This window comes from Mercenaria mercenaria, chromosome 10 (assembly GCF_021730395.1).
Source record: "Mercenaria mercenaria strain notata chromosome 10, MADL_Memer_1, whole genome shotgun sequence".
In the NCBI taxonomy this organism is placed as follows: Eukaryota; Metazoa; Mollusca; class Bivalvia; order Venerida; family Veneridae; genus Mercenaria; species Mercenaria mercenaria.
The window spans coordinates 57,645,307-57,663,143 of NC_069370.1; the positions used below are offsets into that span (position 1 = coordinate 57,645,307).

A 17,837-nucleotide genomic window follows, 5' to 3' on the forward strand; every position below is an offset into this window, starting at 1 on the left:
GATTTATCAGTAGATGTAAGAAAGCAATCCTCCCGGTATATGGAAAAGGGTGTTTGGATGGGCACCAGTAGAGTCCTTCACCTCTGAAGCTGGAACGCCTTGGCATGACTTAAAGTATCGGTGCTACTTAATAACCAGTAAAACAAAAATAGTGTTATAAAGGACCTGTATCGCTTATTTGACGTAGGCAGACCTTGTTTCAAACTTAACCAAGATTTTATAGGAGCATGTAGAAAATGTGGCATGTTATGAGAATGTTCTGTTTGATTTGGCACAATGGTCTAGTTTTTAACCCAAGATTTTCTAGTTTTGGACTCGGCCAGCATTTTAAGGTGCGAGTGGGGTCACATACCCAGAGGGGGAGGTAATTTCAATATGAGATATATCTTATTTTTTGACATTAGTTGCTTCCCTCCACACATCTTATATCGAGCACCGATAGTCGGAAGACGGACAAATCCCCCACCAACAAGACCCGCTAGATTTTACCAATCTGGTACCGTCACAATTTTTCAAATATATTACAGAATAGGATAATTATCTTGTAAAAATGTTATTTTTCAATTCATGTCTCTTACATCCCCGCGCTCTTACATCCCCGCGCTCCCCCCAAATTTAAGTGTTTATATGGGGATTGTTCCTATATTCCCGAACAAACAGAAATTCGGACATGTGTCTATGCTAAAGTAATTAGTTGTCGCATTTGGCCACAGCTATTAAAATAAAAAGCAGCGACAGCTACCAACTTCAGAACCCACTTGTTTAAACAGATCATTAACAAAATTAATGTTCGTAAAAATCATGATCAGCAAGACAATGACAAGAACAAAGCACGTCGCCCCAGGCAAGAATAATTTTATACCACACCGGTATGCTTGATAAGGATGTACATGTTTGTGCATTTTTGTTTATACTTACAATTGATGTAATTTACGTGCAGGGAAGTTGTTCAGTTGTTTATCGTTTACCTGTTTGTAGTTTATCAAATGTAAATTTTAAACAATAAATCATTATACATATATATCAACGTGCTTTATATCTCACAAAGATAGTATTAATATTAAAATAGAAGTGATCTTATATACTTTAGTTAATACTTTAAATTAAAACACAGCGATGAGGGAATTAACAACGTTAGTACTGTGGCTGGGGATTTGTCACCAAACATTCGCAGGTAAGAAAGACTAAAATGAGCCGTGCCATGGGAAAACCAACATAGTGGGTTTATGACCAGCATGGATCCAGAGCGCAGTCTGGTCAGGATCCATGTTGTTCGCTAACGGTTTCTCTAATTGCAGTGGGCTTTAAAAGCAAACAGCATGGATCCTGACCAGACTGCGCGGATGCGCAGGCTGGTCTGGATCCATGCTGGTCGCAAACGCACTATGTTGGTTTTCTCATGGCTCGGCTCAAATATTTTGCTGTAATATAAACCGTTTGTCTTCAGGTAATGTATCTTAAAAAAATATACGTACGTATAAATAGCACACAATAACATCTTAAAAATGCTTAAAACGCACGCGCCATTCATGAGACGGTCAACATACAGTTATGGTACGATTATGGTAAAAAAAAATATGTATGTTACTTCCATAAAATTTTATGATACTCAGGAAAATTTTCTTAAAATTTCGAAATAATTCAGTTATGACCGCTAATTATTGGAATATTCACATGTTTTACTGTACATTTAACTCCCTGAGGCCGATATCGTAACATACCTGCTGCGGCGGGATAAGAATTACCACCTGACGTCGAAGAACATTATCTAACCTTATCATAATCACACTCGCATACAGTCAGTTAAAATCACGCAGGGATTAACTTGGGTGTAAACTGAAATCATGATTAACTTGGGTGTAAACTGAAATATACATTGAAATTTTCACTTCGAAATATTCATAATTTTAACACACCTACTGCGTTTAACAGATATTTGAACATTAAAGTCCCATAAATAGAAATGCATCATTAACACTGATTATTTACATCAGCATTACATAAATTTACACCCGTTTTGTGTTAATATCAGTGGTTTATTTTGATGTATAATCTATTTCTAAACATGTGAAAAAAATGTTGTGTGTCACGCGCTGAGACAGTTAAGTTGTAACATTTACATCCATCTTTGAATAATTATTAAAGTTACAAACATGCGTTTATTTACATATACTTTTTTGTATTTTATGAAACATGCTTTGTTGTGTTATTTTTTATCCATTTGTATCGTATGTAATGTAAGTGTACCAATATTTCAGCCTTCTAAAACTTAACATTTTCCGACCATTCATTTATCTGATAATGGAATCGCATCGTCGGAATCATCATCCGACGGAACTGATATTTCAGAATCAGCATGATAATAAATAAATATTTTCATCATTTTAAGAAAGATCTCTGGCCGACGACATTATTTTTACTCTTTTGAAATACAGCATGAACGAAACACAGCGGAGATCGTCTTTTTATTTCATTTACATTACCGCATAGTTACAGACATTTATTTTAACAAGGGAACTAATTATTAGCACAACTAGTAATTATTACATCAAAGAAATAATAGCCAGTATGCAAAGAAATTTTGCTTTTGTCAAGATTATCAAAAATCAACAAGTACTTATCGCAATCATCATGATCTCGGTGCCACGACTATACTCGTCAATCGCCGTCCTGGGGAGTCCTGATAACACGCGTATAGTCGCATATCGACGCTACAGGGGTAGAAAATATAACGCTATAGTCGCATTTCGGCCCCAGGGAGTTAACGGGTTTGAACATATGTGTGGGCGGAGCGGGGGCAGTATTTTGACCAACACCAATCAGTTACAATTGTTTCAACATTTGCTTTGTCCAGCCAAATCGTAGCCTTTTATTTCTGCATTTAGTTTACTTCCGTATTTTGCATTTCTTTTTTTAGACAACGATATGAAAGACATCTGTTTAACATCTAACTCTCTATATGATATAAAACAGATAAATTAAAATTTTAGAATAAAAAAACAACTACTCTGTGTATTTTCACTGAAGGCGGAGCGTTTAAAAAGTCCAAAATACGAATGCAATAAGATTTTTGATACCGGTGCCTATCATAGTCAGCGAGTCGACTGGACTCGGCACAGACCTCGTAAAGCTGTCTGTTCATTCCAGGAAGCGATCTATGTGATACGACCTGTCTGCACGTCATTTTCAATTAATATGAACAATGTATCTTTTCATAAAATGGTTATGCCTAATACCTGAACTAAAAATAGCTTCCGTGTTGGAATTTTTTAATGACCTTCCATTATATTTTGTTTTGTGACACCAAAATAAATCATGAATGTTTGTTTCCAGCAGCAACGTTCAGTTGTTATTCATGCTCCTACACGTTGTCCGGGGATCCTACACTGGACTACGAGTGTGTAACCCAACCTTGGAATGTAACAAAGGGACTTCCGCAGGTCAGCTGTACCACTCCAAACCAGTGCTCCACCAGAGCATCAATCAGCACAGGTATGAGTCTCTGATCGGCCGGTCTCTTCTGCAATTAGACATCCATAACTAGAATAACATCAGATAGTCACGCCAACACGCTGTTCTTATTAGTTCTTACTTGGTAACTTAAAACAAAAAATAACATATTTCGCCCGTGGATCATCCTGTTTTAATCTAACAGGTTTTTAAAATCATGTAATGGATGAAAAGGTCACTGTTCGCATAATTTCAGACACAAACGGACAAAGTGGTAGAACTACCGACCATCTGCAAGCCTAATAACTCTAAGGGAGGACCGAACTTTTGTTTACTAAATTTACTAGCTCTGTGCCAATGATACCAAAGGCCCGTCACTAACTTCCGTGTTTGTTATGTTTTGTATCAGTTCTATCTTACTATCTTTATCTAATATACCTATTGGTTTAATTTATTATTCTCTTGTGACAAAATAATAGTTTGATAAAGACGTGATACATAATGATGTTCGAACAGGACTCCGGCGGGGTTTGAAACCGCGACACCTGGGTAGGTGGAAGGCGCATTATCCAGTGTGAGGCCCATGTAGGATCAATAATTATTTATCTATTTCGAAAGATAGAAACTGTTATTTTCAAAACAAAGGTACGAAGTGAAAACGATTTGAATTGCATGCAAATGTCCATATATTTCTCAAAAAAAACAAACTTTTAGTCATACTATTTTAACCAAACGTGCATAGTTATGAGCATTTAATATTTTCATATAATAGAAAATTTTGCGATCAAGGAAATGTAACTCTTCTCTGACATGTAGACAAAAGCATCAAAGGGACATTATCTGTTTGGCATAATTCCGTTTTAATAACAATAATCCATTAAACGTTCGGTAAAAACATAAAACATTTGGAGTAATCCGATAACCTTCAAGTAAATGCTGTAACAGAATGCAAATATTCAAGGTCTGACCGGAACTCGAACTCGGGACCACTGACACATAATTTTTTTTACGCCTAAGGCAGACACACAACTTCTTTGCTATAACAGCAGACTCTATAGATGGGTAGTGTAAGTGCACCCTTATTCTCTATCTGACTACATTACGTGAACTGGAACAACTTTGTGACATGGTCGGAGTACTCCGGACCCACGTTGTTTTGACTTTGTTCGCTATCGGCAATCTTCGTGTAAAGAAAAATATAATCTAAATTTTCCAACATTTTGAATCGGCCAAATGTGCCCAAATCTCTCTGACACGCTTTTTTAGAGTATGAACTCACTAACTGGCAATACCAGTGTAATATAAGTTACACTGAAGTTTTATATTTGATCTTTTAGCAGCAGGGGAACAGCGAAGACAGCAAGCTTTGTCAAATATCAGCAGCAATTTCACAAGTTTCGATAGGATTTCTACAGTTACAAACTTCAGACCATCACATTCGCTGTCAATCAGTATTACGCCTAAGATCGACTATCATTCATTCATTTCAATGTTTCCTAGACAAAGTCCATTGTTTACATTTTTACTTTTATAGATTTACAAAAATAAAAGTACGCGAAGTGCTATGGTAAGGTCTCTACAACTTGATACAGAAATTAAAACCGACCATGTCCAGTATGGCCTTGGTTAATAACGATGACATCAGATCTGTTAAAATCCCTTTTGTATGATAAATGCTACATTAATCAAACATATTTATTTGAATGTTTGGTACATTTTCAGATAAAAAACAGATAAGGTCGGTATCCCGGTCATGCCTGACGCCGGCAGGAATTTGTTCTGGGGACAACTGTTGCAGTACGGATGGCGTGTATCACACATGTGAACATAAATGTAGAGAGAACATGTGTAATAATCGTAACGCGGAGGAATGGCTCGGTCAAGGCGGAACTTCCGGAGCAAAGGGATATCACTTCTCTTTAATTGGGACGCTTATAGTTTTAATGCCGCTCATCAGCCAACTTCTGTATGTTTAGTGTTTTGTTTCAGTGACAGTATCAGATCTGTTTAATTATATGTACTTTTTGTTCAGGAAAAATAACACGAAAAAAAAACCCACATTATTCTTAAATATTTCAAGTAAAAAAAAATAGGAAGGACTTTCGAGTGGGACTTTAGAGACTTTACTTGGTACAGACTAACATTTGTTTTGGTTATTGTTGCTTAACTTTTGATAGAAACTGGAACATTAAAATGTATTATGTTAAATGGATTTCTAAAGAAAAAGAGAATCGTGTTTGAAGTTGGAACCTTCGTTTATAGTAAAGTTTTAGTCTAAAGGTCATGGAGATATGCAATAAAATTATTTGTTGAAGTTAACCTCTTTATTAGTTTGTTTGCTTGATTTATGTTTGTGTATCTGTCTGATTATCTTTTATTTTATCTGTCAGAACAATATAACTTGTAGGTGGCTTGTGCAAATCATTCGAGATTGTAAGTTTTTATCTCGAGTGTTTAAATACATGTAGATGAAATAGGTAAAATCATAATTTCTATTTTTTGATGATATATATCTGAGACACCCAGTAACAGATTAATTTGGTTTGTGTGTATATCTCAGTAAATATGTTTTGGTTTGATTATAAAAAATAGGTAGGTCAATACTTTATGCCTGTACGGGTACACGTATGGATAGGACATAAAAAGAAAATTGTTGTATTTAATATATTGTACGTTCATAAAACACTTGTTGCTTAAAATTAGTCATGTCCATTTACAGTGTTGATCAAACGTGTATTATGGCACGTACACTGCCAAGAATAATGATAAACTACCTGAATGAGTAACTCAGAGAGACGGACGGTTGCTCAGATAGTTTTTTCTGTGATTATTCTCGGCAGTGTAAAGGGATCTAATACATGTATACACGTATTGAAATTTCGACCATTCTTCCACAAATAAGTTTCTACTAGCCTGCAAGTCACATAAATTTAAAGCTGAAAAAAGCAGTCTAAATACATGAGCTAGCTCACTATTTTCTTTTGTACAAAAATTAGTTGTCTCAAAATTTAATTAAAGATGGAATTTTGTGAACGTCCAAAAAAAATCATGGGTTGGACAATATTTCTGTTACAGAGACAAAAAAATCAGATGAGCGTCTGCACCCGCAGGGCGGTGCTGTTGTTTTTCTTCTTTCTTTACTTTCTATCAGTATTCATAATCAACATCAGCCCCGCCAGATTTCTTACTTGATTGTGATCTCTTTAAAGGACATCTGTTCTTTTAAGTTCAAATGTACATGTTAAACAGCGACACTTGGTACCAAACTACTCGAATACAATATTTCGTTCTAGTTACACTTCAAGCTCACATTTCAAATGACCCCATATAGTTCTAAAAGCTAAGCTTAATACAGTTAACATATTCCATTCAAAATAATTTCATTAGTCAGGATAAAAGCGAAACATTTATTATGTACACTTTAAAACATTTGTTTTAACTTAATCCCGACTAATGTAATTATTTGCTTCTTAGTAACATTCTTAACTTTTTGCCGGATAGATTTCTTTGCCATTCCTCACCACAAACCCATTCGACGGGGGATACCAATCCATCGAATTTGCTTGTTTAGGTTAATAGGCCAAGGTCACAGTGACGTTGAAACCTAAAATAGTTTTCATTCAATACCTGAAGAAGGTGTTGGCCTGTAGTAATCACACTTCATAGAATGATGGCTGTTTTGGGTCATTAGCTGAAAGGTCAGAGTCCTGATGACATTGAGACTCGATCAGTAACTAGAAAATGCTTTGGCTTAGGATTGTCAAACTTACTAGAATTATCCGTGATCAGATATTGGTTCATGTCTGTGATGGTCATGTTCCGGTCAAAAACTAGAGAATGCTTGGGCTACAGTAATCAAATGTCATAGGATGGTTATTTGTGGTCAACAGAATGTCCCCTATTGCTTTTGAGTCAGTAGGTCAAGGTCATGGTGACCTTGGGACTAAAATGTTTTTGAATAATAGTTGGAGACTGCTTATGCCTAAGACCATTAAACTTCAAAAACATATAGTCAGCGGTTCATTAAGGTCAAAGGTTAAGGTCACACCACAGTTGAGACTGAAAGTTACAAACACAGTTACCTCCAACAGGCCATCATGGAGGCACATGTGTTTTACAAACGGCTCTTGTCCGTTTGGCTGCTATGGACCTTTCTCAAGTTTGATTGACTGCACCTTTATACATCTTCGTGAGCTGTGATGGCTGTTCACACGATCCAATATACATTTTTTGTAAGCCAAAAATGTTGAAATGCTTTGAAAGATTTTTTTCTGGATATTTACCAAACTTTGCCACAAACGTCATTTCTACAAGAACACTTTCTAGTGTGCTAGGTCGTTTGTGCCACCTGAGCCATCATGGTCCTCTTGTTATGTTAAACTTGTTCAAAGAAAGTTTTAACTTCTTCGAACTTACTATACTGCTCTTAACTAGTTATTGAATTGTATGTTGATTGGTGGGTGGGAGCGGATTTTCCTTTTCCTGTCAGAAACTTTATTTATAGTGAAGATGTTAATGTACTGTAACTTGGTATGCAGGTGAACGTTAAGGATATTGACACTGTTTTGTGCTTTCAATGATAAACGTCCGTTTAGCTGATGTTCCGTAGCACTGACATTGGCCTTGACCAAAGAACACTAAAGCAGTCCGAATCTTCATTCATATACACGGCATTTCACTAATTAGCTGCACTATAATAAAAAGCTGTCCGTTTAGCTGATGTTCCGTAGCACTGACATTGGCCTTGACCAAAGAACACTGAAGCAGTCCGAATCTTCATTCATATACACGGCATTTCACTAATTAGCTGCACTATAATAAAAAAGCTAAAGTAGAAACAGACATTATATTTTAAGTAATGATGCACTGGATCTGGGTCTCAAAGAGCCCCCCAGAGTAACCCAAGTCTTCCTGCTTTACTAAAAAGATTATATTACCAGGTTATTGTCGTACCTTAACAATATTTGGTGCGTGTCCCAGATTTCTTAAATGTCTGTACAGAATTTGGTAAACTTTGGCTTAAACATTTCTGTCGGTTTCAACACAATCCTTTCATAAAAAGTTTGAGATTTATCAGTAGATGTAAGAAAGCAATCCTCCCGGTATATGGAAAAGGGTGTATGGATGGGCACCAGCAGAGTCCTTCACCTCTGAAGCTGGAACGCCTTGGCATGACTTAAAGTATCGGTGCTACTTAATAACCAGTAAAACAAAAATAGTGTTATAAAGGACCTGTATCGCTTATTTGACGTAGGCAGACCTTGTTTCAAACTTAACCAAGGTTTTATAGGAGCATGTAGAAAATGTGGCATGTTATGAGAATGTTCTGTTTGATTTGGCACAATGGTCTAGTTTTTAACCCAAGATTTTCTAGTTTTGGACTCGGCCAGCATTTTATTAAGGTGCAATCTGACTAAAGTACTTGATCTTCTAAACGAAGATCTGAGAACGACCTATTCACATTCGTCTTCTGTATATTTTGGATTTCCATTATTGCTATTTTTATGTTATCCAATCAGACGACTTGTTCGATTGTCAAAGGATAAGAAAAATATGCGGTTATTCCAGGACTCGAACCCGTGATCCCTCGCTTACAAAGCAAGTGGCCTACCGACTGAGCTAACCGGCTATATGATACATTACGACATAAGAATTGTAAATATCAAAAGTCAATGCTACATGTAGATTTGCAAGATGTTGTAAGCTAAGCTCTGATTGGCTAGCGAAAGAGCCGTCAGAACGAGGCAATGAATAGGTCGTTTTCAGATCCTATGCGTAGCGTAATAGGAGATGTACTTTAGTCAGATTGATTAAGGTGCGAGTGGGGTCACATACCCAGAGGGGAGGTAATTTCAATATGAGATATATCTTATTTTTGACATTAGTTGCTTCCCTTCGACAGTACAACTCCACACATCTTAAATCGAGCACCGATAGTCGGAAAACGGACAAATCCCCTACCAACAGGACCCGCTAGATTTTACCAAGCTGGTACAGTCACAATTTTTCAAATAAATTACAGAATAGGATAATTATCTTGTAAAAATGTTATTTTTCAATTCATGTCTCTTACATCCCCGCGCTCTTACATCCCCGCGCTCCCCCCAAATTTAAGTGTTTATATGGGGATTGTTCCTATATTCTCGAACAAACAGAAATTCGGACATGTGTCTATGCTAAAGTAATTAGTTGTCGCATTTGGCCACAGCTATTAAAATAAAAAAGCAGCGACAGCTACCAACTTCAGAACCCACTTGTTTAAACAGATAATTAACAAAATTGATGTTCGTAAAAATCATGATCAGCAAGACAATGACAAGAACAAAGCACGTCGCCCCAGGCAAGAATAATTTTATACCACACCGGTATGCTTGATAAGGATGTACATGTTTGTGCATTTTTGTTTATACTTACAATTGATGTAATTTACGTGCAGGAAAGTTGTTCAGTTGTTTATCGTTTACCTGTTTGTAGTTTATCAAATGTAAATTTTAAACAATAAATCATTATACATATATATCAACGTGCTTTATATCTCACAAAGATAGTATTAATATTAAAATAGAAGTGATCTTATATACTTTAGTTAATACTTTAAATTAAAAGACAGCGATGAGGGAATTAATAACGTTAGTACTGTGGCTGGGGATTTGTCACCGAACATTCGCAGGTAAGAAAGACTAAAATGAGCCGTGCCATGGGAAAACCAACATAGTGGGTTTACGACCAGCATGGATCCAGAGCGCAGTCTGGTCAGGATCCATGCTGTTCGCTAACGGTTTCTCTAATTGCAGTGGGCTTTAAAAGCAAACAGCATGGATCCTGACCAGACTGCGCGGATGCGCAGGCTGGTCTGGATCCATGCTGGTCGCAAACGCACTATGTGGGTTTTCTCATGGCTCGGCTCAAATATTTTGCTGTAATATAATCCGTTTGTCTTCAGGTAATGTATCTTAAAAAAATATACGTACGTATAAATAGCACACAATAACATCTTAAAAATGCTTAAAACGCACGCGGCATTCATGAGACGGTCAACATACAGTTATGGTACGATTATGGTAAAAAAAAAATATGTATGTTACTTCCATAAAATTTTATGATACTCAGGAAAATTTTCTTAAAATTTCGAAATAATTCAGTTATGACCGCTAATTATTGGAATACTCACATGTTTTACTGTACATTTAACTCCCCGAGGCCGATATCGTAACATACCTGCTGTGGCTGGATAAGAATTACCACCTGACGTCGAAGAACATTATCTAACCTTATCATAATCACACTCGCATACAGTCAGTTGAAATCATGCAGGGATTAACTTGGGTGTAAACTGAAATCATGATTAACTTGGATGTAAACTGAAATATACATTGAAATTTTCACTTCGAAATATTCATAATTTTAACACACGTACTGCGTTTAATAGATATTTGAACATTAAATTCCCATAAATAGAAATGCATCATTAACACTGATTATTTACATCAGCATTACATAAATTTACACCCGTTTTGTGTTAATATCAGTGGTTTATTTTGATGTATAATCTATTTCTAAACATGTACACAAATGTTGTGTGTCACGCGCTGAGACAGTTAAGTTGTAATATTTACATCCATCTTTGAATAATTATTAAAGTTACAAACATGCGTTTATTTACATATACTTTTTTGTATTTTATGAAACATGCTTTGTTGTGTTATTTTTTATCCATTTGTATCGTATGTAATGTAAGTGTACCAATATTTCAGCCTTCTAAAACTTAACATTTTCCGACCATTCATTTATCTGATAATGGAATCGCATCGTCGGAATCATCATCCGACGGAACTGATATTTCAGAATCAGCATGATAATATATAAATATTTTCATCATTTTAAGAAAGATCTCTGGCCGACGACATTATTTTACTCTTTTGAAATACAGCATGAACGAAACACAGCGGAGATCGTCTTTTTATTTCATTTACATTACCGCATAGTTACAGACATTTATTTTAACAAGGGAACTAATTATTAGCAACTAGTAATTATTACATCAAAGAAATAATAGCCAGTATGCAAAGAAATTTTGCTTTTGTCAAGATTATCAAAAATCAACAAGTACTTATCGCAATCATCATGATCTCGGTGCCGCGACTATACTCGTCAATCGCCGTCCTGGGGAGTCCTGATAACGCGCGTATAGTCGCATATCGACGCTACAGGGGTAGAAAATATAACGCCTATAGTCGCATTTCGGCCCCAGGGAGTTAACGGGTTTGAACATATGTGTGGGCGGAGCGGGGGCAGTATTTTGACCAACACCAATCAGTTACAATTGTTTCAACATTTGCTTTGTCCAGCCAAATCGTAGCCTTTTATTTCTGCATTTAGTTTACTTCCGTATTTTGCATTTCTTTTTTTAGACAACGATATAAAAGACATCTGTTTAACATCTAACTCTCTATATGATATTAAACGGATAAATTAAAATTTTAGAATAAAAAAAAACAACTACTCTGTGTATTTTCACTGAAGGCGGAGCGTTTAAAAGGTCCAAAATACGAATGCAATAAGATTTTTGATAACGGTGCCTATCATAGTCAGCGAGTCGACTGGACTCGGCACAGACCTCGTAAAGCTGTCTGTTCATTCCAGGAAGCGATCTATGTGATACGACCTGTCTGCACGTCATTTTAAATTAATATGAACAATGTATCTTTTCATAAAATGGTTATGCCTAATACCTGAACTAAAAATAGCTTCCGTGTTGGAATTTTTTAATGACCTTCCATTATATTTTGTTTTGTGACACCAAAATAAATCATGAATGTTTGTTTCCAGCAGCAACGTTCAGTTGTTATTCATGCTCCTACACGTTGTCCGGGGATCCTACACTGGACTACGAGTGTGTAACCCAACCTTGGAATGTAACAAAGGGACTTCCGCAGGTCAGCTGTACCACTCCAAACCAGTGCTCCACCAGAGCATCAATCAGCACAGGTATGAGTCTCTGATCGGCCGGTCTCTTCTGCAATTAGACATCCATAACTAGAATAACATCAGATAGTCACGCCAACACGCTGTTCTTATTAGTTCTTACTTGGTAACTTAAAACAAAAAATAACATATTTCGCCCGTGGATCATCCTGTTTTAATCTAACAGGTATTTAAAATCATGTAATGGATGAAAAGATCACTGTTCGCATAATTTCAGACACAAACGGACAAAGTGGTAGAACTACCGACCATCTGCAAGCCTAATAACTCTAAGGGAGGACCGAACTTTTGTTTACTAAATTTACTAGCTCTGTGCCAATGATACTAAAGGCCCGTCACTAACTTCCGTGTTTGTTATGTTTTGTATCAGTTCTATCTTACTATCTTTATCTAATATACCTATTTGTTTAATTTATTATTCTCCTGTGACGAAATAATAGTTTGATAAAGACGTGATACATAATGATGTTCGAACAGGACTCCGGCGGGGTTTGAAACCGCGACACCTGGGTAGGTGGAAGGCGCATTATCCAGTGTGAGGCCCATGTAGGATCAATAATTATTTATCTATTTCGAAAGATAGAAACTGTTATTTTCAAAACAAAGGTACGAAGTGAAAACGATTTGAATTGCATGCAAATGTCCATATATTTCTCAAAAAAAAAAAGTTTTAGTCATACTATTTTAACCAAACGTGCATAGTTATGAGCATTTAATATTTTCATATAATAGAAAATTTTGCGATCAAGGAAATGTAACTCTTCTCTGACATGTAGACAAAAGCATCAAAGGGACATTATCTGTTTAGCATAATTCCGTTTTAATAACAATAATCCATTATACGTTCGGTAAAAACATAAAACATTTGAGCCGTGCCATGGGAAAACCAACATAGTGGCTTTGCGACCAGCATGGATCCAGACCAGCCTGCGCATCCGCGCAGTCTGGTCAGGATCCATGCTGTTCGCTAACAGTTTTCTCTATTCCACATTAGGCTGTAAAATGCGAACAGCATGGATCCTGGACCAGTACTGCGCGATGCGCAGGCTGGTCTGGATCCATGCTGGTCGCAAACCCACTATGTTGGTATTCTCATGGCACGGCTCATTTGGAGTAACCCGATAACCTTCAAGTAAATGCTGTAACAGAATGCAAATATTCAAGGTCTGACCGGAACTCGAACTCGGGACCACTCACACATAATTTTTTTTACGCCTAAGGCAGACACACTACTTCTTTGCTATAACAGCAGACTCTATAGATGGGTAGTGTAAGTGCACCCTTATTCTCTATCTGACTACATTACGTGAACTGGAACAATTTTGTGACATGGTCGGAGTACTCCGGACCCACGTTGTTTTGACTGTTTTCGCTATCGGCAATCTTCGTGTAAAGAAAAATATAATCTAAATTTTCCAACATTTTGAATCGGTCAAATGTGCCCAAATCTCTCTGACACGCTTTTTTAGAGTATGAACTCACTAACTGGCAATACCAGTGTAATATAAGTTACACTGAAGTTTTATATTTGCTCTTTTAGCAGCAGGCGAACAGCGAAGACAGCAAGCTTTGTCAAATATCAGCAGCAAGTTCACAAGTTTCGATAGGATTTCTACAGTTACAAACTTCAGACCATCACATTCGCTGTCAATCAGTATTACGCCTAAGATCGACTATCATTCATTCATTTCAATGTTTCCTAGACAAAGTCCATTGTTTACATTTTTACTTTTATAGATTTACAAAAATAAAAGTACGCGAAGTGCTATGGTAAGGTCTCTACAACTTGATACAGAAATTAAAACCGACCGTGTCCAGTATGGCCTTGGTTAATAACGATGACATCAAATCTGTTAAAATCCCTTTTGTGTGATAAATGCTACATTAATCAAACATATTTATTTGAATGTTTGGTACATTTTCAGATAAAAAACAGATAAGGTCGGTATCCCGGTCATGCCTGACGCCGGCAGGAATTTGTTCTGGGGACAACTGTTGCAGTACGGATGGCGTGTATCACACATGTGAACATAAATGTAGAGAGAACATGTGTAATAATCGTAACGCGGAGGAATGGCTCGGTCAAGGCGGAACTTCCGGAGCAAAGGGATATCACTTCTCTTTTATTGGGACGTTTATAGTTTTAATGCCGCTCATCAGCCAACTTCTGTATGTTTAGTATTTTGTTTCAGTGACAGTATCAGATCTGTTTAATTATATGTACTTTTTGTTCAGGAAAAAAAAACACGAAAAAAAACCACATTATTCTTAAATATTTCAAGTAAAAAAATAGGAAGGACTTTCGAGTGGGACTTTAGAGACTTTACTCGGTACAGACTAACATTTGTTTTGGTTATTGTTGCTTAACTATTGATAGAAACTGGAACATTAAAATGTATTATGTTAAATGGATTTCTAAAGAAAAAGAGAATCGTGTTTGAAGTTGGAACCTTCGTTTATAGTAAAGTTTTAGTCTAAAGGTCATGGAGATATGCAATAAAATTATTTGTTGAAGTTAACCTCTTTATTAGTTTGTTTGCTTGATTTATGTTTGTGTATCTGTCTGATTATCTTTTATTTTATCTGTCAGAACAATTTAACTTGTAGGTGGCTTGTGCAAATCATTCGAGATTGTAAATTTTTATCTCGAGTGTTTAAATACATGTAGATGAAATAGGTAAAATCATATTTTCTATTTTTTGATGATATATATCTGAGACACCCAGTAACAGATTAATTTGGTTTGTGTGTATATCTCAGTAAATATTATTTGGTTTGATTATAAAAAATAGGTAGGTCAATACTTTATGCCTGTACGGGTACACGTATGGATAGGACATATAAAGAAAATTGTTGTAACTAATATATTGTACGTTCATAAAACACTTGTTGCTTAAAATTAGTCATGTCCATTTACATGTGTTGATCAAACGTGTATTATGGCACGTACACTGCCAAGAATAATGGTAAACTACCTGAATGAGTAACTCAGAGAGACGGACGGTTGCTCAGATAGTTTTTTCTGTGATTATTCTCGGCAGTGTAAAGGGATCTAATACATGTACACGTATTGAAATTTCGACCATTCTTCCACAAATAAGTTTCTACTAGCCTGCAAGTCACATAAATTTAAAGCTGAAAAAAGTAGTCTAAATACATGAGCTAGCTCACTATTTTCTTTTGTACAAAAATTAGTTGTCTCAAAATTTAATTAAAGATGGAATTTTGTGAACGTCCAAAAAAAAATTCTTGTTTTACGTGGGTAATGGACAAAAGTCCCGCCTGTATTGGATGGAACAATTTATTTCCAGCCGAGCCAAATGCAGGCTCCATATTTACCTTCCCAGCATCCGGTCTTGATCAGTACTGTTGGAAACACTACCAATTCAAGTAAATCATCCAGCACTGAACACAAGTCGGGATATCAGCCGCGACCAGCGATCGAACCTGGACCGCTGGGGTTGTAGTCCAAGCTGCTAAGCACTGCGCCACTACTATGAACGAGTGCTTTCAAAATATTCAGAAAAAGTCTGACACGGATTTTACCGATTTTCTCTTCTCGTTTCTTATCTAATCGGTGTAAACGACAACATTTAAATTTTTCACCGACTGTGAATGAGTACCTTTTATATCAACTGAAGGACATTTATCATCTTTATTATCGTAGTGACGCTTTTCAGTGCAAAAAGGTAAAGAATAGGCTGTTGAATAATACGGAGGCCTTTTAATAACATCGTGTTGTTGCGTTTCCGTGGCCGATTGTTTGGTCGCCGACTTCAAAACATTTGCCCCTCACCACTGATGGCTTGAAATCTCGCTTGGGGTGTACAACTTTTTCATGCAAAAAGACATCCAACTGTCCAACTAGCTTGTGTAAGGTCGGGGGTTTACCCAAGTGCTTGCCCGTGTCTGAAATAATGTTCAGATGGGCATCTGGGGTCTTCCTCCTTCGTTAAAGAAGTTGGAAACTCCTATGACCTATAATTGTGTTATTAGGCCTAAAAAAATCTTTGTTTCCGGTAACATGCTCAAAAAAATTAGGGTAGGTAGGTCGGAATTTTTTTTTTTTTTTTAAATTTTTTTTATTAAGTGAGTACTTTTCGGAAATTGTTTTTATGTCAAAAAATGAATACAAATAAGGGAGTTATGCCTTTAAAGTATCAGTAAGTTGATTTCTAACATCACTAACCGTGTTTAAAGCATAAAAAGTGAAGTTTTGCAACTTTTTGTTCAAAATTTGAAAAAATATTCTCCAAGGCCTTAAAAAATTTAGGGTCGGGCCAAAAATTTAGGTAGGTCGGGATACCGGAAACAAACAATTTTTTGTACGCCTAAATGTGATCTAAGCGCAACAAAACAATAGCTGGTCATACGACAGCGGGCTCGACTACTCGACAATTTTTAAGTTGAAAAAGGGCCGTAAGTTGTCTAGACTTATATAACTGAATAATTTTGCTACGAATTAAAAATTTACATGGCAATGATAACAACTTGTATGCAAAACTTCAGATTTTCACAGTCAAGCAAGACCCACCATTTGAATTAATATCAGCCAAGGGTATATGTAGGATGTCTTGTAACGCTTCAGTTGTTGCTGAGATATAGATTGATAGTTGCTCACAAAACTTTTAACTAAATTTTCTTTGTAGAAAATATGACATATTGTACATTAAATCCAAGTTATCTAACTTGGTTATTTCAGTAGGTCTGACTGGGAAGCACTGTGTCAAATTTCAGTTGTTTCAGAGAGACAGCTTCATAGTTACTTGCACTCACAAAAATAACCCGAACATTTAAGCTGAAAAAGGGTCATAATTTGAATTAAATTCAACCAGTTACCTGGATTATTTCAGAAGGATTGATGACCAGGAAGTATTGTGTGAAGTTTCAATTAAATGCATATAGTTGTTCCTGAGATGCAGTTAGTTGCACGGAAAATTATAATAGAATTTTCATAGTTGAAAAAGGGCTGTAATTTGAATTAATTTCAACAGAGAGTTATCTAACCAAATTATTTTAGTAGATTTGATAACTAGGAAGCCTTGTATTAGGAAGTTTCAATCAAACACGTGCAATGGTTCTTGAGGTATGAACTTGCACGAAAAGCTTTTTTTTTAACCAAAGTGTTAGGCCGACGACGAGGCTTGGGTGAGTATTACAACTGTCACTAGGCGTACTCTGTTTTCGAGCTTATGAACAATTATTAGAGAAAGATCCATGCTTGGAAAATAATATACCAAATTTGGTAGGCCTACAGTTCTTATCAGTAGTATCAAAGGAAAAGATGTTTAACGATTAGCCTTACATTTTGGAAAAAAAATCAAGCAACACCAATTCATAGACAGAAATATATATAGAACATATATATTACTTTACAAAACAATTGTCAGTAGTTTACTAAT

At 36.2% G+C, this 17,837-nt stretch overlaps 2 protein-coding genes across 4 annotated transcripts; both read left to right on the forward strand.

Annotated features, from left to right (window-relative positions):
• The first annotated feature begins 898 nt into the window (after nt 1-898).
• LOC123561464 (uncharacterized) lies at nt 899-5,769 on the forward strand. Of its 2 annotated transcripts, none has more exons than XM_045353845.2 (3): nt 899-1,174; nt 3,337-3,492; nt 5,173-5,769. In XM_045353845.2, the coding sequence occupies exons 1-3, from the start codon at nt 1,117-1,119 to the stop codon at nt 5,424-5,426; spliced, it is 468 nt and encodes a 155-aa protein (XP_045209780.2). In that variant the 5' UTR covers nt 899-1,116; the 3' UTR covers nt 5,427-5,769. The 2 variants fall into 2 exon arrangements, with proteins under 2 accessions (XP_045209780.2, XP_045209778.2); XM_045353843.2 differs by having other exon boundaries at nt 902-1,174; nt 3,334-3,492.
• A 4,091-nt stretch (nt 5,770-9,860) lies between these two features.
• Nucleotides 9,861-14,954, forward strand: LOC128559947 (uncharacterized). 2 transcript variants are annotated; one of them, XM_053553170.1, is made up of 3 exons: nt 9,861-10,120; nt 12,283-12,438; nt 14,361-14,954. In XM_053553170.1, the coding sequence occupies exons 1-3, from the start codon at nt 10,063-10,065 to the stop codon at nt 14,612-14,614; spliced, it is 468 nt and encodes a 155-aa protein (XP_053409145.1). In that variant the 5' UTR covers nt 9,861-10,062; the 3' UTR covers nt 14,615-14,954. The 2 variants fall into 2 exon arrangements, with proteins under 2 accessions (XP_053409145.1, XP_053409144.1); XM_053553169.1 differs by having other exon boundaries at nt 9,862-10,120; nt 12,280-12,438.
• Nucleotides 14,955-17,837: the final 2,883 nt, after the last annotated feature.